Source organism: Euphorbia lathyris, chromosome 9, assembly GCF_963576675.1.
Source record: "Euphorbia lathyris chromosome 9, ddEupLath1.1, whole genome shotgun sequence".
NCBI lineage: Eukaryota > Viridiplantae > Streptophyta > Magnoliopsida > Malpighiales > Euphorbiaceae > Euphorbia > Euphorbia lathyris.
This window is the reverse complement of record NC_088918.1, coordinates 77,994,365-78,020,199: the sequence shown is the minus strand read 5'-3', so window position 1 is coordinate 78,020,199 and position 25,835 is coordinate 77,994,365. Positions and strand designations below refer to the sequence as shown.

Here is a 25,835-nt window from a genome sequence, read left to right as displayed (position 1 = left end):
TTATGAATTGGAGTTTAGAAATTTTAAATTATGGTGTAAAATCATAATATATAGAGAATAATGACATATTAAGAATTAAGTTTGGTGATTTAACTTAACTGTAATTTTATACTTAATTATGATGTTTATATAATTGACCCTTAAAAAATTTGGCCGTGTCGATTTTTTCGATTTTAAATAAATTATTAAATAACCAAAAATTAAAAGAAAATACTTAAAACTATTAAGTGTTATTTTTAATAACATTAATACTATTTTTTGGCACATTTTTGTTATTAATGTTATTTTGTTAGTGTATTTTTTATTTTTTAAAGACATTAATATAATAAATATTAAATATATATGTTTTTTTATCTTAAATATTTTATATTATTATTTTTACATAATATCATATTTTAATTGTATTTATATAATAATTTATTTACTAAAAATTATAAAAATATAAAAATACAAATCCGATTAATCTCATCCTCGATTATTTTTTCGAGGGTTCTATCCGCCCAATTAGTGTCTATCATTTTTTACAACGATGGATTACTATTAAGTTAACTTTCAACTTGCGACTATTACAACAATATAAATTTATATATTATACTAATACTTACCTATTAAAAAGGTAATGTGTTTGCAAAAAGCTCAAACTTTTTTTTATATAATTACTATAATAATAATATAATCGTTAACTGTTTCATTCTATATTAATAGTCCTAATGGTTTGATCTTTATTTGATTTTCCTTGTTCAGTAAAAAATTAATTTAATTTTAATTTATAACAAAATAAAATGTAAAATTAGCAGTCTAGAGCCTCTCAAGTACTAGAGTCGCCCCTTAGTGTTATCTACCTGATTGATCATTCTAAATAAGTTTGTCGTTAAACTGAAACAATTTTGTGTGTTTTTAGTTGATGATTACTATATTAGTAATAACGTAAGCATTTTAGATATTCTGACAAAAACTTTTGTGTGATTAACTTAAATGTGTTAAACATAATTGTTAGTATTTTAATCAGTTTTTTTTTTTTTGTCTTTGTTAGTAACAAACTAAATACCTTATATACAATTAATGTTTGAAATATTCAATGTAACACTTAAATAATGGTCAAATTAACATTTTGAAATCTTCAGCGACGTGTTTTGAAATTGATCTTACTTGAAATTAACACCATTTCATATAGGCTAAATATGTTAGAATCAATAAGGTTTCTATGGAGGTTTGGATCGAGGTGAATTTGAATTTTGTTGGCATTATTTCTTTTATTCCTTGGCCTACCATTTTCTCAAATATTTTATGGTGCCTTTGGAGGTGACAGAATGACGTTGTTTTTCACCATAGGAATCGATTGGCGGGTCGGTCTCTCTTTCTTCTCTCTCAGGCTAAAGATTTCGAGTGCTCCCTTCTCTTCTCGGGTTAGCCGAACGATTTGGATCCATAGGGATCCCCCTCCTAGGGGTTGGATTAAATTAAATACTGATGGTGCGTGCCATAGTAATCCGGGTGTTGCTTCGGCCAAGGGTCTTTTAAGAGATGATTAGGCAATTGGAGAGTGGGTTTTGTGGTGAATATTGGTACTTGTACTGTGTTCATGGCGGAGCTGTGGGTTTTTTTTTATTATGGGATGGAGTTGGTTTGGAAGAAAGACTATACACGCGTAATTATGGAAATGCATGCAAAGTCTATATTTCATTTTACGGAGAACAGGGTTCCTTTACATCACCCATGATATTGGCTTATTGACAAATGTTTGGAATTGCGGGATAAATGTTGGGAGATTCAGTTCAAGCACTCCTATTGCGAAGGAACACACTGCTGACTCATGGTCTTTTTTCCTAGGGCATCACGAGTGTGATACGTCTCCCACATACATTGAGGATATTTTATTTGTAGATCGCAACGGGTCATTTTTAAATCGTTCTGTTGCTATGTAGTTTTTCTGATTTTGACCCAAGTTTGTTCCTTCCGGACCTAGTACCCTCCTTTTGAAAAAAATTGGGGCTTATCCTTTAATTTAATTTAGGGAAAATTATACAGAAATTTATCTTTTAAAAACTATTTATAACTATGTCAAATCATAATTTTGGATTATATCAAACTAGTAAAATCAGTACTTTTAATATATTTTAAGGATTAGAATTTATAAATTAGAAGTTTAAAATATATTTTTTAGGATTTATGATTTACGAATTGAAGTCTAGATTTCTTAAATTATGATGTAAAATTATAATATATAGAGAATAATAACATATTAAAAATTAAATTTGGTGATATGATTTAGTTGTAATTTTATACATATTATTTTATGTATTTGACGAGTAAATTACACCAATGGTACATAAATTTTACTATAGTTCATAGTTTGGTACTTAGATTATATTGTCCCAAAAATATATATGAAGTAACAATGACCGAACAATTTAGTATATTTTACCGGTCTATGGCCGGTCAATATGAGTTTGATGAGTAAATTACACTGATGGTACCTGAACTTTACCATAATTCACACTTTAGTATCTAGATTTTATTTTGTCCAAAAAAATACACTACAAGTAAAGATGACTCAATATTTTGGTACATTTTACTGATCAGTTGATCGTTCAACGTGATTTTGACCATTTTAAATTAAAAATTAAGCCGAACCGAGACCGAACAGGGGCAGGCTCGGCTCGGCTCGAGACATGTTAAGATCCGGCTCGGCTCGAGCTCGAAGCTCGTCGAGCTTGGAATTTTAGAGCTCGGCTCGAGCTCGATATGGGTTCGGCTCGAGCTCGAAGCTCGTCGAGCGGTTCGACGAGCGGCTCGAGCTCGAAACTCGTCGAGCGGCTCGTCGAGCGGTTCGACGAGCGGCTCGAGCTCGAAACTCGTCGAGCGGCTCGTTTCGATTTTATTAAAAAAAAACAGTTTTAAATAGACTTAATTTTGCTACAAAAGCCTTGTTGTTTATGCTCTTTGTTTTAATATATATTTCTCTCTTTGAGTCATACATCTTCTTGGTGTGCTATCAATCTTTTTCTGGAAATGAACATGAGTTTTGAAATTGATGCTACTTGAACAACTAAAATTGCATATATATACCAGCAAAAAATGAAATTGATGCTACTTGAACATGAGTTTCCGAAAGTGACTGCCTAATCTCTAAGGTTGTTAATTTTGCAACCAATAAAAGCTACTTGAACAACTAAAATTGCATATATATACCAGCAGAAAATGGAGTATTTACAGGCCTTCAAAAATGGAGTATTTACAGGCCTTCAAAAATTAACCAGACTAACAGAGTAATTTCAAGACAAAAAGCAAACATATCATGGCAGAGAGAGAAAGCCTTCTTCCTAGATCAACCGCAAGGAGAAAAAACCGAGATCGGTTGTCGGCAGAGATATAAAGCTGGAATCGGGTGTTTATGTGTATGTAGATAGAGAGAACGAGAAGAAGATGGGTGTGGTGTGGATGGCGGCTATGTGAGAAAGAAGAAGACTGCTGTAGGTTTTTTTTGAAATAATACTGCGGTAGGTTAATGAACTTTTTATTTACGTGTTCAAATACGTTTTACTTATTAGCCCAATCCAAACTAAATGGACCCTAATTATAAATTGGGCCACTCCAAATTTCAACGTTTTTTTTATAAACTAATCTAGCTTACATGTGTTTCTATTTTTGAGGGTAAATCAAAGAATTATTTTTTTACATTATAAATTAATTATTAAAATATATATAGTAGTTAAAAAATCAATCGAGCCCACTCACGAGCTTTCGAGCCGAACCTAAGGAAACTCGGCTTGTCTCATGAATGTTTCGAGCCGATCCCGAACTCGAACCGAGCTCTATCGAGTCGAGCTTTGACCGAGCTTGGACCGAGCCGAGCTCGGACAGTTTGCGAACCACATTGGCTCGCTTGCACCCATACCCATCATACACTCAATTAACATAAAATATTGTAATTTTATGTTAATTGAGTATATGGTGAGTCTCAATAAAATGGTCAAACTCACGTTATCCGGTCACTAACCGATCAAATGAACTAAATTTTTCAGTCACTTTTACTTGAATTATGTTTTTAAGATAAAATAAAATTCAAGTGCCAAAATGTAAATTATGGTAAAGTTCAAAAACCATTGGTGTAATTAATTCATTAAAATCAGGTCAATAACTGATGAGGTGTTTTAAACGTAATTAAACCCTTCTCCACAGTTCATACATTTGCTCGCCCCGGTTTCGCCGAGCTATGAAGAAAGACATTTCAAAGGTGAAACAATGCAAAGAGCCACCGGCTTTGCTATCAGAACTTTCCGTTCTCAGGCTCCGGCGGTTTCAAATTATCCGAACCCATCATCTTCCTTACTTCATGAATTCACCGAATTTTGCTACCAAAAAAACCTCCCCAAAGCTATGGAAGCCATGGAAACTCTCCACAAGCACCGCCTCTATGCTGATCCCGTCACCTATTCTCTCCTAATCAAGTGTTGCTTATCAAATGGCGCCGTTGAACATGGAAAAAGCATCCACAACCATCTCTTCTCCGCTAGGTATCACCCCGAAACGTTTCTCGTCAACATTTTACTCAATATGTATGTGAAATTCAGTATGTTAGACGAAGCACGGAAAGTGTTCGAGAAAATGCCTGAGAGAAATGTGGTTTCGTGGACTACGATGATTTCAGGTTACTCAAATGCGAAACTGAATAATCAAGCGATGGAGTATCTTGTTTCGATGTTCAGAGAAGGTGTGAAGCCGAATATGTTTACGTATTCTTCAGTTTTGAGGGCGTGCGAGGGTTTAATTACTCTCCGGCAGCTTCATGGTGGTATAATTAAGATTGGATTAGATTCTGATGTCTTTGTTAGGAGTGCTCTAATTGATGTTTACTCAAAATTGGGGGAATTAGGGAGTGGATTATGTGTTTTTAATGAAATGGTGACTGGAGATTTGGTGGTCTGGAATTCAATCATTGCAGGTTTTGCTCAGAACAGCAATGGCGATTTAGCTTTGGAGCTTTTCAAAAGCATGAAAAGGTCCGGGTTTGAAGCGAACCAGGGCGCGATTACGAGTGTTTTGAGAGCTTGTACTGGATTGACATTGTTAGAGTTAGGTAAACAAGTTCATGTTCATGTTTTCAAGCATAAGCAAGATTTAATTCTCAACAATGCTCTTTTAGATATGTATTGCAAATGTGGGAGTTTAGAGGATGCGAATAACATTTTCGTGCGGATGTTGGAGAAAGATGTGATTTCTTGGAGCACGATGATATCCGGGTTAGCGCAAAACGGGTACAGCAGAGAGGCATTGAAGTTGTTTGATGACATGAAAGCGTCAGGGATAAAACCGAACTACATAACAATACTTGGGGTGCTATTTGCTTGTAGTCATGCCGGACTTCTTGAAGATGGTTGGTACTATTTCCGATCGATGAAGAAGCTTTTCGGGGTTGATCCTGGAAGAGAACACTATGGTTGTATGATTGATCTTCTTGGAAGAGCTGGGAAGCTTGATGATGCAATTCGGTTGATAAACGAAATGGAATCCGAACCGGATGCTGTAACGTGGAGAACTCTGCTCGGTGCTTGCCGGGTGCATCACAACATGGATTTAGCTATACATGCTGCTAAACAGATCATAAAATTGGATCCTCAAGATGCAGGAACATACATATTGTTGTCTAATATTTATGCAAAAACTCAAAGATGGGATGATGTAGCCGAGATTCGGAGGACTATGAATGCAATCGGAATCAAGAAAGAACCAGGATGTAGTTGGATTGAAGTGAACAAGCAGATTCATGCTTTCACTTTAGACGACAACTCGCATCCGCAGCTGAACGAGATCAACGAACTGTTGAACGAGTTGATTCGCAAGCTTAGGGCAATGGGGTATGTTCCGGACACTAATTTTGTCTTGCGAGATGTCGAGGGAGAAGAACAAAGAGAAGACTCGTTGCGTTACCATAGCGAGAAACTTGCACTTGCATTCGGGTTGAGGAGTTTGTCCGGAGGGCAGATTATTAGGATTAGAAAGAACTTGAGGATATGTGGAGACTGTCATCTTTTTGCAAAGCTTGTATCGAAGATGGAGAATCGAGTGATCGTCATTAGAGATCCGATAAGGTACCATCATTTTCGAGACGGGGTTTGTTCTTGCGGAGATTACTGGTAACGGTATATTACCATGTGTAGTCGTACTTGCTGCATATTTCACTCGAATGTCTCGGCATAGTGTAATTTATTGAGGTTTTCAATATGGAAAACATCAGCCAGCACAAGCTGCATAACACTATAGAAAATAGGGTAATTAATTTATTACTGTTTAGTCCATGTATTTTTAAAAACACATGGTAAGGTTCCTAACATTTTTTTCGGAGAACTGTTTAATCATTCCGTCTGTTTGTTAGATTTTTTTACCGTTTATGACTTCGGAAATAACTAAATTACCCTTTACTATTTACCTTCAAACTTTAGAAGAAGAAATCCAATTTAGAAGAAGAAGTTATTTGTGTGGAGAATAAGAAAAAAACAGATCCAATGTTTACGAATTTGAACGATTAAAAAGAAAATCAAGAAGAAGAACATTCAAAGTTGATTTCAGATGCATTAGAGTTTAAAGGAAAGGAAAATAAAAGAAAAGAATAACGCAAATCCAAATTGGCTAACAAAATTTTCATGAGAGTCTAACGGCAGGGACTAAACAGTTCACCGAGAAAAACGTTAGGAATTAAACAGTTCATCGAGAAAAAGGTTAGGGATTTTATCATGTGTTTTTGAAAATACAGGGACTAAACAGTGTGTTTTGTCAAAATATAGGGACTAATAAATTAATTACCCTAGAAAATAAAGTATCCCTTTTTCCCCTGAAAAAATGGGATTAATGAACTGAAAAATGGGAGTAAAAATTTCATTAAGGGAGAAACTGAGAAATGAGTGTGTAGATATCCATTTTTGTCCAGAATCGGAATCAGAATCATTTGCAGGGCGAGGTTGCTACAGAGTGCAGTAGTAAAAATACAAGTTACATGTGAATTTATTGAGGTTTCATGTTATACTAGTGAAAAATCCATTAAACTTTGGATCTCTTTGCTTACTTAGACCGTTTGTTTTCAATTTTCTAAACTGTCGTTTGCCTTTTAAGTCTAAATAATAGACAAAAAGAGTTTAGTAAAAGTATGAAACAACTGCTTTTTATAGAACAACAGCAGCAAACAGAGCACGTAAAACAAATAGTGAATGGTTCAAATTGTGTAAAAGATAAAAGATAGCAAACTTAATCTTTAAAATCTTCTAGTTCATTAAATTTAAATACTTTTAATAGGTCTCGCTTTTGACGAGTGCGGCTAGGTCTCGCTTTTGACGAGTGCTCTCTCTGCTGGCATCCATCTTTATGTGGCGGCTGTGTCGTTTTCCTGTGCAGATTCTTACGCTGTCTCTCATTTTGTCGGTTAAAGTTATTCCTTGGATTTCTCTGTTTCCACATAATCCTCACATCTCTTCTGTGGATTTCTGATCTTTTACCAAAGATGAACCTCGAAATGGATTTTCAAAACATTGTTACGCTAGAGGAGGAAGGAGCGATGGGGCTGGAAGTTGAGGTGGATGCGGTGGTCGTCAAGCAGCGGCCTAAGTCATGGAGTCTGGTGGGATGTCTCCTTACGGAGCGCAGCTTCCGGGTCCCGATGATGAAACACACTTTTGCAGAACTTTGGAGGCCGACGAAGGGGCTGTTCATTGAAGAGGTTAGTCCTAACAGATTCCGCTTTGACTTTTATCATCCGTTAGAGCGTGATCGTGTGATTCAGGAAGGCCCTGGACCTATGAACAGAACCTCCTACTTCTCAATCATCTAGAGGATGGTGCGGATGCAGGATCTGTCCCTCTTCATACTACTGCATTCTGGATACAAGTGTTCGACCTTCCGGTTGGATTCATGTCTGTGAAAATAGATGAAAGTATTGGAAATTTTATTGGAACCTTTGTGGAGGCTGATCAAAAAATTTCAATGGTGTCGGAAGGACATATATGAGGATCCGGGTCATGCTTGATGTGCTGAAACCTTTAAAAAGGAAAATGAAAATTGGGAAGCAGGGGGATGCCTTCTCCTGGATTCAATTCAAATATGAACGATTACCGATTTTCTGTTTCTACTGTGGTAAAATTGGACATCCGGACAAATTTTGTGCGGCCTTGCTTGAACTCGAGGAGCCTGCCAGCGCGGCCAGGGTTTACGGAACATGGATGAAAGTCTAAAACCGTCCCTCGTCTCTCCCTCCACCTTCAAAGTTCCTGCTATCTTCTCCTCCACCGCTGCTGTTACAAACTGATGCACCGCCTGCTCCTGAGGGGCAGAACAATAATGCTGAGAAAATAGTGTAGACAGGTTTGGGATCCCAGAATGGACCCCAACAGGAATCAGATGAACTTATTATCACTGAGAATAAACGTAGAAGACATGATGCGGGGTCAATGAATACTGACAAAGTGATTGAAGCAATTAACCAAGTTGGTTCTGACACACAGACCCGCGGTAATGCATGAGTCTGTTAAGTTGGAACTGCCGGGGAATGGGCAATACCCGGACAGTTCGCATGCTAGCTGAGTTGATGTCTAAATTTAGGCCGATTTTTATTTTCTTAATGGAAACTAAATGTAATCGTTTGAAAATTGAAGCAATAAAAAGGAAGTTTGATTATGCTGGTCTGTTTTATGTGGATCCTATTAATTGTGGAGGAGGCTTGGCTTTATTATGGAAACACCAAATTCAGTCAATCTACTTGGCTATTCCTCCAACTTTATTGACTTAAGAGTCTCTCTTTAAGGTTTGCCGGAGTATCGAGTAACCGGTTTTTATGGTTTCCCTGAACGGGGTCGTCATGCTGATTCTTGGCAGCTATTAAAAAATCTATCTTCCCGCTGTAGCTTACCGTGGGTGGCAATTGGTGATTTTAATGATATGTTGCTTCATGCTGATAAGAGGGGTGGCCTTCGCCATCCGCCATCACTGCTCTTGGGTTTTGGCGAGGCAATTGATTTTTATGGTTTATCTGAGGTAAAGACTCTAGGGCACCATTTTACGTGGGAAAGAAGTAGAGGTTCGTGCCATTTCATTGAGGAAAAACTGGATTGGTGCTTTACGTCATCGAGTTGGCTCGATGTTTTTGCTGACGCCGTTGTTAGAGTGGAGGATGCGAGCTGTTCTGACCATGCTGTGCTATTCTTGTCTGTTGCGCACGCTAGCTCAGAATGAAATAGACGCTTTCGATTTGAATCTGCATGGCTTGGGGAGGAAGGGCTGCGACAACAGGTGATGTTTGTGTGGGAGGCACAAGACTCATCGGAGTTCTTATCGAAATTGAAAGTTTGTGGCGAATCGCTAATGCAGTGGGGGGAGCGTTTGAGGGAGCATTTTAGTGGTAAAATACAATAGTTCAGGGCTGATGTAAATAGGTGGAAGAAATCGAACCATCACAAGGCAGCGGAAGAGTTAAGAGCAGCACGACAGAAATTAGAAGAGGTGATATTACAGAAAGAATTATATTAGAAGCAGAGGTCAAGGCAATTGCGGCTTATGGCAGGGGACCTAAATACACGGTATTTCCACGCATCTGCGTCCAGAATGCGCAAAACGAACACCATTAAGCGGCTCCGGGATGAAACAGGCCGGTGGTTTGAATGGGGTTCTGGTTTGGACGTCTTGTTGAGTAACTACTTCAGGGATATCTTTACAGCAGGAGTGTCTGACGCAAGCACCATTCTTGAATGTGTTGAGCCTAAAGTAAGTTCAGAGGTTAACATCGAGCTTACCAGACCGTTATGTGCAGAAGAGATTAGAGAATCAGTATTTAGCATGAAGCCAGAGAAAAGCCCGGGACCTAACGGGTTCAACCCGTGTTTCTACCAAAATTACTGGGATGTGGTTGGTCCGGATGTGACTGCGAGTTGTCTAAGCTGGCTGAATTCTGGTACATTTCCGAATGCCATCCATGAAACAAATATTGTGTTAATCCCAAAGAAGTCGAATCCGGAGATGGTGTCCGATGTGAGGCCCATTGCGTTGTGTAACGTGATCTACAAAATTCTGGCTAAGGCCATCGCTTTAATCTCCCGTAACTAGAGTGCCTTCTTACCTGGGCGACTTATCACTGATAATGTTATGCTGGCTTTTGAAGTCAACCATTGGCAACATAGGAAGACGCAGGGTCCAACTGGGTATGCTTCGTTGAAATTAGATATGTCCAAAGCCCATGATAGGGTTAAGTGGTCGTTTCTGGAATGTATTATGAGGAGACTGGGTTTTGCTGAAAGGTGGATAGCACTGATCATGGAATGCGTCATGAAACCTGTGTATCGAATTGTACACTAGAATCCCACTGTGGGCCCGATTGTCCCTCAAAGGGGGCTCAGACAAGATGATCCTATATCCCCATATTTATTCTTACTGTGTGCAGAGGGTTTATCCGCTTACTTGACGGATCTAGAAAGAAGAGGTATGATCCATGGGTGCAGCATTGCGAGGGGTGCACCATCTATATCCCATTTATTTTTCGCCGATGACAGTTATCTTTTCTCTAGAGCCACAGCAGGTGAGTGTGAAGCTGTCAAGGAGGGCTTGTCTCATTATGAAAGGGCGTCTGGTCAACAGGTAAATTTCAACAAATCCTCAATATCCTTCAGTAAGAACTGCTCTGCTGAAAGATGTGATACTTTATGTTCAATCTTGGGTATCTCTCTGATTTCGGCGCCTGAAAGGTACATTGGCCTTCCGTCTATCATTGGTAGAAACAAGACTCCGGTCTTCAATTATCTAGAGGATTGTTTTTCAAAGAGGCTAAAGAGCTGGAAAAATAAATTTCTATCTCGGGCTGGGAAAGAAATTTTACTGAAATCTGTCATGCAGGCTCTGCCAACCTATGCTATGGGACTTTTTCTCATACCCCAGGGGCTTTGTACAAGGCTTGAGAGAATGATGAACTCATTCTGGTGGGGGAATTCTAGCCCGAGTCAGAAACGTCTAAACTGGCAATCCTGGGATAGGCTTTGCGTCCCAAAAACGAAGGGGGGAATGGGATTCAGGAGGCTTCATCAATTCAACATTGCTCTGCTTGCAAAGCAAGGCTGGAGGTTATTATCAAAACCTGACTCCCTGCTCGCGAAAGTTTACAAGGCCCGGTATTACCCGAAATCAGACTTCCTAGGTGCCTCTATGGGTAATAACCCAAGCTATGTCTGACGGAGTATCATGGTGGCAAAATGGGTGGTAACTGCATGGGCTCGAAGATCAATTGGCTCAGGGAATCAGACTAGGGTGTGGGGCTCGCCTTGGCTGCCCGACGCGAATCCGTATGTGGAATCCGAGGCTCCAGATCAATTATGAGACACTCACGTTGCAAGCCTTCGATTAACTGAGTCGACTGCTTGGGATGACGACATTCTGAGAGACCTATTTAGTGAAAGGGATCGAAGTCTGATTCGCAGAGTACTAGTACTGGTATGCTGCACTGCTGATGAATGGTTTTGGCAATGGGAAATTTCTGGCATTTACAGCGTCAAAAGTGGCTACCGACATATCTGTGATCAAGCCTTGCGTCAGAACACAAATGAAATTGACTAGAAGTTGTTATGGAGCCTGTCCATACCTCCCAAGGCTAAAAATCTAGTTTGGAGGGCTCTTTCGGGCTGTCTTCCGACACTGGTTGCGTTACGAGGCCGTGGGGTTGACGTATCCGACATCTGCCCCAGATGCGCAGCTCACCATGAAGACGTGTATCACGCGCTTGTGACATGTCAGAAAGCCAAAGAAATTTGGCATTCAATGCCTCTGGGCGATAACAACTGTGTTGCGCATAATTTTCCAAAATTTTGGTGCAAACTGCAAAGTTCAGCAAGCAGGGGTAATTTAGAGTTGGCTGCTATGACCTGCTGGTCGATTTGGAAAAGTAGAAACGATTGGGTTTGGAACCAGGTGGAGCTACCGGCTCAGAACTGCTACTGTGACGCAGTCGTGTTTTATCACAACTGGCAGCGTGCGCAAACAATCCTTCACACACCGAGTGGCCCGGCTACTAGCCCTGCGTCGGCTGTATGGGTGCCTCCGACCCCTGGTAACACCAAGGTTAATGTGGATGCTGCGCTCTTCAATAGTACTTGGCGAATTGGTTGTTGTATGGTGATGAGAAATGAGATGAGTCAGTTCTTAATTGGGAGGTGCGGAACGATGGAGGGTCCGTGGGATGGTTTTACTGCGGAGGCTATGGCTCTCCGGGAGGTGTTGGCTTGGCTGAAATGTCGGGGATGGTCGAATGTGGAAATTGAAACGGACTGTCAGCTGCTGGTCGCTGCTATGCAGAGTGACGAACCCGGTTACAACATTGTGGGGAGAATTATTTCAGATTGTCAAACGATCCTACGGGACATTAGGCTATGTAATGTTAGCTTTGTTAAACGATCAGCGAACCAGTCGGCCCATGCGTTAGCACGTGCTGTTGGTTCTATGCCTGGTTTCGGGGAATGGTGGAATGTACCGCCTCGCTTTTTGATTCCTGCCCTATTGTAATGGTCATTACATTCTATCATTTTGTTTTTATTTGTCAACCAAACATTGTAATAGAATCATCATTCCATTACATTACATTACAAATTTGATTACATTACAACTTTGATTACTTTACATTGCATTACGGCATACCAAACGGACCCATAGTGTATTTCAGCCTTTTTCTCCTGTCATCTCTGTTTACTCTAAAATGTAGTAGACAGGTAGAGATAAATAAAAAGTTATAATAAACATTGTAGGATAAGGTGTACCAACAATGTAACCGCAACGTATAAAATAACACTATTTTAATATCAATGATTGTGAAATGGTTCCAATTTGAATAACAAAACTTGACACCTCAATATTTGAGAAATTGTACCAATAAGATAAAATTTAATGGATCTCTTTGGCAAGATTATATTAGCTGTTAGTTGATTACCTTTTTAGTAAAACTTAGTTAATTGTTAATAATTGTTTGTGTAAAATGACAAACAAGGATATAGTAAAATCTTTATTATATGGGGTTAAAAGTATTAATTATGGGTAAAAATGTCACTCGAAAAAGCTCATAAAATCAGACTTTTCAAAATTAGCTTTTTAGATCCAATAAGTTATTTCAAACATCTCTTTACCAATCAGGATCAATGCAAGCATCAACACAAGTTGCACAACGTTGGCTTAAATGCACTATTGTCACGTGCCGTCAAGTCAATTAGGTGACAACCACGTGTCGTCAGCAGTAAAAGTTAACTACTTCTGACAGTCATATAACTTTTTCAGTATCTTTTTGCTTTTAAAGTCATCAGAGTGACTTAATTGAGATAAAATCTGAAGTTAGAATGATTTTATTGATATAAATTAAAGTTGCGTGACCATTTCGAAACAACAATAAAATTCAGCGAACAACAATGCATTTAACCCGCACAATTGTAGGAAATTAAGTATCCTCCTTTCTTTTCCCATAAATTGGGGGTAAATTACACCCATGGCCACTGAACTTTGCTCTTTTAATATTATGACTATTGAACTTGAAAACTTAACATTAAATTCACTAAACTTTACACTTTTTAACACTCGTGGCCACTCAACTCCTCAAAATAAAAAATTCGAAGAAACTTTATTTCTTGAAAATTTTCATTTTGAGGTCATTTAGGTGTTGTTTGGTTTGGAGTGAGAGATTGAATTTTTAGAGAGAGAAAACTCCAAAAAAGTGACTTTGGAAAATAAAAAATGTGGTTTCATGGTAAATATCGTTCTGAAAAACTTTAATTCTTGAATATTTTCATTTTGAGGTCGTTAACGATCATTTTGAGAAGTTAGTTAAAGTTGAGTGGCCACGGGTATTAAAAAGTGTAACTTTGAGTGACTTTTATGTTAAGTTTTGAAGTTCAGCGGCCATAATATTAAAATGGGTAAAGTTCAATGGCCGTGGGTATAATTTACCCAAATCTAAAGTTACAATGATTTTATAGAGACAAATTGAAGTTGAGTGACCATTTTGAAACAATCATAAAAGTCAGCGAACAACGCATTTAACCCGCACAATTGTACGAAATTAAGCATCCTCCGTTCTTTTCCCGGGAGTGAAATTTCCATCGAGAGTCGTCTGAGTAATGGAGTACACATGTTATAAAATCACTTCTGCTGAAAACTGCGAGCTGCATACTTATTTTTGATACATTCCCAAGCAGCAAAGTTATTTTTCTGAACTACCATTGTATTACTGGAGCAGAAGGTTTCATGAAGTGTTACCTTGAAGATGAAGAACAACAGTGCTCTCTTACAATTCATCTTTAGCATCTTTATTGCTTCCATGCTCGGGATAAGCTGTGTAAACTTTAATTATCGACGTGTACATATCGATTCCTCGAAGGTATTCACCTTGGTTCAGGAACTGCAAGATATAAAAGTCCATAAGCAATGTTATAAAAACCAGTTGGCTGAAATTGAATTTTTAACCAGCCGAGCATAAACAGGTCAAAGCTCAGCTGCACTCGATTACAACCCTAATTCCTACCGTTTCAATACCAATTTTTGCAGCTAAGATTGCAAAAAAGAGAATGCTACAAGCAGCAACAAGGCAACAACAACAAGCAGAGATTATTTGGCTATAAGATGAGATTCACTGTTATTAGAATGTTCAGCTCTATTTCGAGCCGAATCTAAATTATAACAGAATCTCACGAATCGCACGATTCACGATTCAGCTCTATTTCGATATAGGATGAATCAAAATTATAATAGAATCGTTTGACATACGTTGGAAATGTGCAAAAAATTCGTGATAAAAACTATAGCAGCAGATTCCAAATTATAGTTTAGGAAAACTAGAAGTCTCTAATGAAGGAAGGAAATAAATTAATGGAAAAAACTAATCAGAAATTAAAAAAATAAGAAATAAAATTAATTATAATTAATCCTTAACAAATGAAAACACATTAATATATATGACTTTCCAATTTTAAATCAATAAGTAAGTTCCATCTCATCCCATTCAGAAAACGTCTTAGACACTTTTGCTTTGCCGTGGTGCAACAATATATGATCAAAGCAAATTATCTTCATCATCGTTCATCAAAACTTCCAAATTGTTATTTATCAAGTTATCAACTCAAACTAGTTGAATTCCATCGTTACCAAGTTGACAACAAGGCAAGAAAACACTGTCAGAAACTCAAACTTCCATCTCCACTAAGTTATTAAACAAAGTCTGATTTGTGAATTAGTTTTATTACGATTGTATTTGTATTGGGTTTAAATTTTATGTACTTGGTTCGATTCAATTCACAAGTCGTGATTCACAAAATGAGGATTTCGATTCACAAGTGGAATTTGGATTTGACAACAATGATGAGATTTACCTCATTATGATCATGCAGAAGGATTGGTGTGTTTGCCATAGGGGAGAAGCCAATTGCTGGTATCCCTTGATCCCGGAAGTATCGAGAATCAGTGGCGGCAGGAAAGATCTCTGGTTTACCAAGCTTTCCATTAGCTTTTGTGACAGCTTCTTCAAGCAGTGCCCACCATGGATTAGAACTGTCAATCTTTGTAAGGAGTGGCTTCCCAAACTTGTCATGAAGAGTAGCTTTCTGCTTAAACTGCCCAAGCTACATACAATTAGAGCAAAACTTGCAAGGTAAAAAAGAACGCACTGATCATTAATACGTATGCTAATTGTCATTTTTGGTTACTGTCCAATAATTAGTCCCTGATTTAGGAGAAAACCAATTCATATATGGTTTCCAAGCATCAATTTTAAAGATTCATATAAATACGCAATATATGATAGCCCCCTGAACTTAGTGCTACTAACATTATGGTTTCCAAGCTTCAATTGACATAAAAATCTTTAAAATTTAACAGTAAATTAAAGTCCAAATCAACAAAAATTCGGAAAAAAAAAAAGGATGACTTGAACAATTTTGACTAAATCATTGACTCTTTTATTGTCCATGTCACCATAAGTTATGATCAAATACCTGTTTTACCCTCATCATTTTGTTGATTTTTGGACTTTCATGCTACCATAATGTAAAGTTCAAGGATTTTATCTCAAGAATAAAGTTTAGGGTCATAACATAATGTTAGCAGCGGCATTGTTTAGGGGGCTTGAATGTAATTTACCCTAAGAAACCTACTGCAAAACAATAAACAAAAACCAAAAATCAGTGTGTTATTGCCGTGTTCTATTTGTATATGTAATTTGCATCATAATCAAAAGTGCTGATTTTTCTTTTTGGTCTCGAAACTATGTAAACTATTGCATTTATTATCTATCTTCTTCATATCGTCCATTTCTCCAAGCTTGTAAAGAAGTGCATCCCATACACACTAAATTTCTAACAGCAAAAGAAACTTATCTACCATTACCGCAATTCTTAAAACATATGTATGAAAATCTGCAACAGTCAAGTCCGTGCGCTTGTTTAGGTTCTTCTCGCACTAGACCAAAAATTGTGATAAGAGCAAAAACAAATTGTGCCTTTCATGTTCTATTTGACTGAATTAGAGGTATTAACAGTTTCCAAGAGTTCATGAGTACCTCAAATGTCATGTTGCGTGATGCAGGAGCCCATTCTTCAGCAATTCGTCTTTCCAAAGATTCAGGATCAGCAGTTGGTGGAATCCGAATATCAAAACCTGCTTCTGCTTCAGATGGCTGCATATTCATTACAAATCCCTGGAAGAAAAAGAACATAAGTTTCATATAACCAAGAAGAAATCCATCAAGGTGAGTCAAGGCATATTGTTTAATGAGAAATAACCCGAGGGTTCTAAAGTGGTATGCTTTTCAGGCAAACATGCTCAATCACCACTGATATGTCAAAGTTAATAAATTTGATACACTTAAATTCATAACCTCTGATTCTGGCGTAAACATGCATTTAAGGCCTTGTTAAGCATATCACTTCGCTCTAGTGAAATTATAGCAACACCGATCAATAGCATTCTTTTAAGGGTTAAATTCCACTAATTTTATCTCCACATTTGATTTCAATAAAGTCATTCTAGCCAATTTGTGTACAAAAACTCACTAGTGACATGTCACGTTAACTATATGCTGGACATGTCTGAGTTCTATGCCGGCGTAGCAGAATGTGGCACATACTAATCAAAAATCAAACTCACATCATTGTTCAACGTGCCGCTTAGCTTTCATACACAAAATAGCCGGAATTACTTTATAATCAACTGTTTTTGTGTCACATCAACATTTAGGTGAGTTTTCATACACAAAATGGCCAGAATGACTTTATTGAAATCAAATATAGAGTTCAGTAATTCACGTCAACATTATGGTGAGTTTTTATACACAAATCGACCGGAATGACTTTACTAAATTCAAATATGAAGTGGAGTGACTTTCTTGAGTTTTCATATGCAAAACAGCGGGAATGACTTTATTGAAATCGAATATGGAGTTCAGTAATTCACGCCAATATTATGGTGAGTTTTTATACACAAATTGACCGAAATGATGTTACTAAAATCAAATATGAAGTTGAGTGACGAAGTTCATTGATATTCTTAAAACAACTACCAAATTTTACTGACCGTACCATACATGCAATTCACCCCTCATTTAAGTCCAAAGGAAATCAAAATCCTCGCTCATTTCTTCATCAATTATTGAAGGGTTCTACCAGCACTAAACCGGGTGGAATCAATGCTCATAAAGCCATCTATAAAACCTTAACAGGCTTGCAAACTAATTAACTGACACCTATCTGGACAGAATAAATGAAATTCGAAGTTTTTTTTTTCCTAGGAAATAGAGCTTACAGTTGGAGATGGAATGCCAGCCTTAAGAAAGACCATGTTAACAGAAATGACCTCGCCCTCAGCTTTGAAACCAGCCTTCAGCAAATCAAACTGAGAAGCCCTAAATCTCCTGACACTCTCAATGCTTTTGAAAAGATTCTCCATTGCACTATTATCATACAGCTTAGCCCCATGTCCTGGAACTCCATTTGCCTTAATCACCAGCCACCATGGACTTCTCTCCGCATAAAACGGCCTGTAGTTTTCAGTAGGCGATGCCAATCCTGTTCTCAAACACAAATTCAAGTAGGGTGTCAAAATGTTCTCAAACACAAATTCAAGTAGGGTGTCAAAATGGATTGTCAATCCTGTTTGACATGATTACATTATTGATATAAATTCAACAAAAATGATAATTGTGTCAAACAAGTTGGTTATCTATATCAATATGTCATGTCAGAAATTTACAGTTCTAAGAGCCCGTGTGGTTCTTTTTTAGCTTCGTTTTGTTTTTGTTACTCCAAACTAAACCCTAGAATAGAAGTATTGAGCAACAGTTAGTAAGAACTATTTCGGAAGCAAAATAAGCTAAATTCTATCATTACCAGCAAGCAATAACGCTAACTAAAAGTAGCTAACAGCATGCAAATATCAATAGTGAAACAAAAAAGGCCTAAATTCAAGTAATCAATTAACTAAAAAACACATGAAAACAAGAAGAAGAAGAAGAAATAAAGAAATGGAGTGGTTGGAGACCTTCATCAAGCACTACGCCGACATTCATTGACTTGAAGATTTCAGATTCAGCAAACTTCTCAGCACCATCATGGCCGCCGATTTCTTCATCAGGCGAAAAAGCGAGGTAAACAGACCTAACTGGACTAAATCTAGAAGACTTCAAGCGACGAATGGCTTCCAAATACTGCATTCCAACACACTTCATATCCTGTGAACCTCTGGCATAAATATTGCCATCGGAATCGAGATGTGCAGCAAAAGCAGGATAGGACCACTTGTGCTGCTCCACAGGGACAACATCAGTGTGAGAATAGAGGAGAATTGAAGGAAGAGAAGGGTCAGAACCAGGCCATTTGAGGAGGACAAGTGGCTTAGCTTTGACGAACTCAATAGATTGAGATTCAAGGCCGATTGAATTGGCCTGAGAAAGAAGGAAATCGGCGACTGCGTAGTAATCAGGGGTGGGCTGAGCAGTGTCGATTTGGAGATATTGTTGGAATCTTGAAATTATTGAAGAAGAATCTTCTGCTTGTGCAACTAGTGATTGATTATAAAAGATTAAGAAGACATTGATAAGGAGAAGACATCGAAGGAGAACACTATGGAAGAAAGCCGCGGCGGAGATGCGGTGGCCGGTCATTTGCTGCTTTCAGAGAAGACAATGGTGTTCTGTTCTTTTGTTCTGTTCTCAATAGATATTAATTTCTTGAGTATTCAAATTACAATTAAACCTCGATAAATGAATATTCGATAAACTAATAATTTCGTTTATATAATAAATTCTTTCAGTTCTGATTTGGACCAATGGACTAAAATAATAACCTCAGTAAATATTTTATTAATAAATTCTTTCAGTTCCGATTTGGACCAATGGACTAAAATAATAACCTCAGTAAATACATTAAGTAATAAAAATATTTAAATCTTTAAAGATCCAATGAAAATATAAATTAATAATTATTGAATTACATACAATATATATATATTCCTTCCAATCAATCAACTAGAAGTCATTTTTCCGGGATTTTATATTGGAGACCCGGTTCTCCAACTGGGAATAAATACCCTCCATTCAAATATTGACAACTGTACTACTTATCCAACTCATCAATTAAAAAAAACTAATTTAATTTTAGTTAACTAACGATTCAGTTTAATCTCATCTTCGTTCTTCCCGTTCCATTCCGCACAGCCCCCTTTCTTTCTCTTGGCACAAAAACTCAATTGCAGTTCTTGTACGGCCGTGCCGACCTCCACCAGCAACATCACCGTCCGCCAATCGTCACCCAGTGAAGTCGTCTTTCTTGCAAAGCAGCAAAGTCCTGTTTATTTTTCTTTCAAATTTAGGGTTTCAAGTTCAGTCTTTATTTGATGGCAGAACATAACACATCACTTTTGTATTGCGCAATCAGTTATTCACTCACTCACAAGTTCAAGACTTCTCGCTAATAGTCTGATTTATTTTCTTTCAATTATTAATTGATTTTTGTAAATTTCCTTGCTTCATTAGAAATTATGTAGAAAGTTCACTGTTTCAAGCTATCGATTTGACTAGCTTTTTTTACTCACTTCAATCCTATCAATTTCATTCTCTTGTAAATTGAGAGAAAATGATTTTCACAGTAGACAGCTATTTAATTTATTTGCTTTGAAAGGGAAGCTTGATGTTCATGTTCATTTAAACATTGTGTCCAGTTTCATTGTTTAGCTAAATTTTGTTGCCTGATATTGAAGATCATAAACACATGCTCACTTGTGATTTCTCAAATTAGTCCTAATCTATAGACTGTGTTTTGTATGTGGCAGGCGTTAACCCTTGCAATTTGCATATACAGTAGAAAATTAGATATGAAAATGAGAAAATGATGGTTTAATAATCTTTGGAATTAGTGATTAATAATAAAATTTAGAATGATCTGTAATTTAAAAAGTTAGAATGATAGGTGATGTCTTTTAGCATTTGTGGAGTGGCATAGATTAGAAAGTATTGTTGCTACTTTCAGTAACTATTTGTCCTATTTAAGCTAAAATACATGATAAGAGATGATGATGAATACTTCACAAACACTTGTTGATTTCTTTTTCAATTTCCAGATTTCTTACCAATGTTAAGATTTTACTTTTCTCCTCCACTTTATCAGTTATAAAATTAGTTTACATTTTCTTTATCAAATATTTGTTTGGTTGTGTAAATTGAAAAGGTACCTCCAAATTGAAAAGTTAATATAAAAATGGATGGTTTTTATAATTTGCTTATTTTGGTATGTGTTAAAATTAAAAAAAACGAAGAAGAAAATGAAAAGGTAGAGAAATCAATGGGAAAAGGCTTAATTGTGGATATTGAAGAGCTTCAAAATCAATTGTGGGTATTCCATGGGTAGTGAAACTTGGAGCTGCCTTAAGTACATTCTTGACTGGTAAGTTTTAGCTCAGGTATATGAATTGTTGTTTCTTATTGTTTCCTTTTGGTGCCTTGAGGGATTTCTTTGCATTGAACAGGTTAGTGGAGGATCAAGATAGTAATAATTCTGTAATCAAAGGGAAATACGTTCATCCCAATATTAAGACAAGCCGTGAAGAGAAAGTTGAAATACTTTTACATTTGATATTCTGGGGACCTCATTGATTTTCTTTTTCGTGCAATTCTCTATTTATTTCTCTTTTAAAATATTTTGGGAACTAATTTTGTATTCTAATGAAGTTGTCTTTATATAATATAGAAATTTATTATTTAAATCTCAAACTTTTGGTCTACTTTCCTTTGGTTTTGGAGTTTGGACTATTGTTGTAAATAGGGTTATAAATTAACTGAACCACCGTGTGTTCGGTTCGATAAAAGTTTGATCGTATTTGAATCGATTTATAAAAAAATCAAGTTTAAGCACGGCAAAACTCGGGACAAAAGCTTGCAAACTTACTCTATTATAATGATCATAGTAGTATAAGTCTTCATACGCTACCGAGATGTGTCGAAAACAATATTAAAAAGCTAACCTTTGCCATTAGCTTTTAAACTTTAAAATAAAGATTCTAAGACATATGTTTGCACGCCAAATATATAAGTTCAAACTTTAAAATGAATGATAGATTATAAGACATCATGCAGGAGGAAAACAACTTGCAGCTTCATTATGGTATTACTTTGATATATAGAGGATGAATGGAAGTATATAGAACCAAAAAAAGGAAAATTGTTTCAAAAAGTTAAGAAGTCAATATTTTTAATTAAAATTCATCGTTTATAACTACGAATAAGCTTTTGGCAATCTTTTTCAGCGTTCTTTGTTTGATGAACCACCGAGTTGAGTTTGTAAAGGTAAATCCTATTAAAAAAACACAATTAGTTTTAACAAAGATATTTTTATAAAAAATTCAAATTTAATTAAATACAATTATAGTAACTTACTTGACTCCAACGTAGTACTGGCTCAATTCCTTGTTGTTGTGTATGTGATAGATTTCTCAAATATTCCATTTGCTTTACATTTTGTAGCATGATATTAGTAGCATATGGAACATTTGAAACTTCAGCATTCCAATACTAAATAAAAAATCATTTTTAGTCCACAAAGTGATAGATTAAATAATTAAACTAAATAATAACATAAAACATACCGGTGATGGTACACCATTTGGATTCGGCACATGCATATGTGGTAACACTTGATATGGAATTTGTGTTGAACTTGAAAATTGATATTGAGGGTTATACGAAGGATAGGGGGACATATTCATAGAGAATAATACCTATAACATAAGATACAAATTATTGATTATATAATAAAATATATATATATATATGGTATGTGATAAAAAGTACTTACATTGTGTTGGTCGCTTACATCTGAATTTCTTACATTTTTATCTTTCGAAGCCCTTTTTTCCTATTGTTCAAGAAAAAATAATAAGTACATATACTTACTCTACTTATAAAAACAAACTATAAAAAGGATTAAAAATACGTACCAATAGCTTTAGCTTTTGCTCCTGCCTTAGCCATTGCCTTTCGTTTTTCAAAGTGTCCTTTCAATCTAGCATTTGAAACTCCTTTGGGTTTCACACGAGGAGGATTTAAAATAGGATCAATATCATTTATCCCTTGTAGCTCATCTTGCTCATCAATCATTCTATCTTCTGTTCCTTCATCATTTGGAGAAATATTCAATTTATCCAATGCGATTTCAACATCCTTGTATATCTTATGCAACCCATCTTGAACAATTGTTCTTGTAACTTCATTAACTTGACTCTTCAAAATTGTATCATAAGCAAAGCGAATCATGTGATTACGATACCCAATCTCAATACCATCATTACTAACTTTAGTAAATTCACCTTTCACCCATCTTTTTCTAGCTTCTTTACTCCATCTATGCAAAATATATTTCTCCGGAATAACATCAAAATTTTTAACAATCAAAATTTTCAAGGCATGACAACAAAGTAAGCCACTAGATTCAAACTTTTTACAAGAACAACTTATCTCTGTTGTGGACATATTTAATCTAACATGGCGCACTTTTGAATTCTCCCCTCCTTTCACTTCAAACATGTAATCATTGTTAACACAAGACACTTCCAACCACATCAATCCAATGGAATACTTGAATTCATCATCAAATAACTTAAAACTTTTGTGGGTATAAACATTTGCAGCATGATTTAGAATCCCACTATTTGTAATGGATAAATGAGGTTTTCCATAATTACAGTGAAAATCTTCTTCAGCCTCAATAGAACGCCATCCGGCAACCATTTTCTCAAATGCAATTAAAAATTGGGTGAGTGAAGTAGTTCTATTTGCCAATCCTCCCAAAACACTATTAGTACTTTCACTCCTTTGGGTTGATAAAATTCCAGCTGAAAAAACATCTTTAGACAAGGCCATGCTCTACTTATTGCGTATATCATACAACTTTTGCAACCACTTATGCTCTTTAAGATCAAATTTATCCAACATTCTTTCCCATGTATCTTGAAACTCATTTTCTGATTCACAACCATACAAACATTTCTTGAAAAACTTTTGAAACTCAGGATTTGAATTTAAACTGCCCAAGTGAGATGGAAAATGCTTCGACATATGCCATAAACATAAACGATGACAAGTGTCTGGAAAAACAATTTTAATTGCATTAGTCATTGCTTGATCTTGATCAGTAAATATACTCTTTGGTGTTTTCCCTCCCATCGAGTTCAAAAATGACTTGAAAAGCCAAACAAATGAATCAGTTGTTTCATCAAGTAAAAATGCACACCCAAACATTATGTTTTGGCGATGATGGTTTAGGCCAATAAATGGAGCACATATTAAGTTATATTTGTTTGTGCGGTAGGTTGTGTCAAAGATAACAACATCTCCAAAGAAATCATAATCAACTACTGATTTTCCATCCCTCCAAAAAAAGTTAGTTAATCTATTTTCTTGATCGACTTGAATATCATAGGAAAACATCGAGTCCTTAGCTTCTTGCTTCTTAAAATAATTAATTAAACTTTGTGCATCTCCGGCTTCAATTATCATCATCTTTTGCTTATTGACAAAGTTGTAGCAATCTCTCTTAATAAATCTAACATTCTCATTTCCCCCTACTTCCCCAGATATATAAGCAAAAACATCTCGTGTTCTTATACCAGCATTTACCATTGAACTAATAAGATTAGCTTTTGGTGCAGTTATTGATCTATTAGATCTCAAAAGATATGCTTTGGAAGGTGAAGCAAGCTCATGATTATGCTCAACAATAAAGTGACTGACAGTCCATAAACCATCCTCAATTGTAAATCTAATCATTGCTTTACAATCACTTTTTGTTAAGAATTTACTACGGTAAACTTTTGATGAAGAGCAACTTTCAATTTTTGAACCTGCTTTTGAACACCTGAATTCCTTATGACGAATTTCTTGTTTGTTTGATTTTCCAACGGCATATCTTGTTTTCGAGCGTCTCATACTAAAACCCTTTCTAATAGCATATTCATTATACAAATCATATGCCTCGTTTTCATTATTAACCACCCTTCCCATTAAGTTATCATTGTCAACATGACTTTGGTTAATGTATGTATTCTCTTCAATGTTGTTTTCAATATCTTCTGAATGATCAACTAAAATAAAGAAAATATTTTAATTAATTAATTTATCAAATTATAGCTAGTTAGTAAATAATTGAAAAACAAGAAAAATAAATAAACTTTACTTGAAACTTGATTTTGTTCGGCTTCAATTTCAGGCTCAACCGAACTTTGGTGGAATTGCTTGATACTCTCATCCATGTCTTCAATTCTTTATAATAACTCTAACTCGAATCTATTTGGAAAGCATATAAAAAAAATCAAATAATTTATATCATTTATAAGTGTTTCAAAAAGCCAATAAATATCACTATTCTAACATAACTAACTTCTGCATTTGCCCATCTTAGTTCTAAAGAAATGAATATATTTCATATGAAATTAATATAAAAGCCTTGAAGTTTAACCAAATTATCCAATGTATTTAAAATCAGATTTGTAGGTTTCACATGAGAAAGTAGAAACAAAGCATAATGTGGAAAGTTTATAAATTAATGGGATAAAGTATCAAAATAAGTTTATGGTTTTTGGGAAAGTATTAATTTAGGCTCTACATACAAAATAACACTAATTAACGTTTAAAAAATATATCAATTTAGACATCGATAACGGATTGGGCACGTCATTCCTATTACTCCGTTAAGTTCTGATTTCTCCCCCCACGTACAATTGACAGAACTTAACGGAGTGATATCAATGGTGTGTCTTGTTCCGTTATCGAGACCTAAATTAGTACATTTTTTAAACTATATTAGTGTTATTTTGTAACATAAATTGATACTTCTCCAAAAACCATATGACTATATTGGTACTTTATACCTAAATTAATTGACAAATTAGAACATAAATAGATGAATAAACACATAAGTGCTGCCTACTTTAATTGCTTAATTGTCTGCACTTAGATAAAAGCATAAATTCATGCAAGAAAGTAAAGAATTCCTTTGTTTAAGATATTCATTAATTTAGTGCCTTTCTAAAGGTCTAAATCGGTAAAGATCAAGAAAAAAAATTTGTGAAAGAAACAGTAATTAGGCAAGATTTATCCCTGAATAAGCATGTTTTACCGGCAGTGGTGAACAGTTTTGACGATTGGTGGTGTCGATGTTGCTCGGCTGTACTGAATTGGTGCGAGAGAAAAGAAGCTGCTAAAATAGGAACACTAAACTGCAATGCGATCCAAAGAAAAAGATGAGTAGAATAGAACAGGAGAAGGAAGATATATAAAAGAAAATACATAAATTCTTTTA

General features: G+C 36.0%; 2 protein-coding genes across 3 annotated transcripts; one reads left to right on the top strand and one right to left on the bottom strand.

The window, feature by feature from the left end:
• The first annotated feature begins 4,187 nt into the window (after positions 1–4,187).
• On the top strand, positions 4,188–6,341 carry LOC136205163 (pentatricopeptide repeat-containing protein At2g03880, mitochondrial). Its single transcript, XM_065995652.1, has one exon. It carries the CDS (start codon positions 4,246–4,248, stop codon positions 6,139–6,141), a length of 1,896 nt encoding a protein of 631 aa, XP_065851724.1. The 5' UTR covers positions 4,188–4,245; the 3' UTR covers positions 6,142–6,341.
• Positions 6,342–13,336: 6,995 nt separating this feature from the next.
• Positions 13,337–19,212, bottom strand: LOC136206310 (uncharacterized). Of its 2 annotated transcripts, none has more exons than XM_065997314.1 (5): positions 18,529–19,212; positions 17,794–18,056; positions 16,553–16,690; positions 15,369–15,617; positions 13,337–14,401 (listed from the first exon to the last, which is right to left on the bottom strand). In XM_065997314.1, exons 1-5 carry the CDS (start codon positions 19,148–19,150, stop codon positions 14,288–14,290), a joined length of 1,386 nt encoding a protein of 461 aa, XP_065853386.1. In that variant the 5' UTR covers positions 19,151–19,212; the 3' UTR covers positions 13,337–14,287. The 2 variants fall into 2 exon arrangements, with proteins under 2 accessions (XP_065853386.1, XP_065853387.1); XM_065997315.1 differs by having other exon boundaries at positions 15,369–15,608; positions 18,529–19,211.
• Between the last annotated feature and the right edge of the window lie 6,623 nt (positions 19,213–25,835).

Bases quoted from the DNA above. Each gene is read 5' to 3' on its own strand.
- LOC136205163 (XM_065995652.1), top strand. From the start codon at position 4,246: ATGCAAAGAGCCACCGGCTTTGCTATCAGAACTTTCCGTTCTCAGGCT.
- LOC136206310 (XM_065997314.1), bottom strand. From the start codon at position 19,150: ATGACCGGCCACCGCATCTCCGCCGCGGCTTTCTTCCATAGTGTTCTC. The intron at 18,057-18,528 runs GTCTCCAACCAC...GTTTGAGAACAG, and splicing joins CGGCGTAGTGCTTGATGAAG to GATTGGCATCGCCTACTGAA. The intron at 14,402-15,368 runs GTAAATCTCATC...TATATCTTGCAG, and splicing joins TTCTGCATGATCATAATGAG to TTCCTGAACCAAGGTGAATA.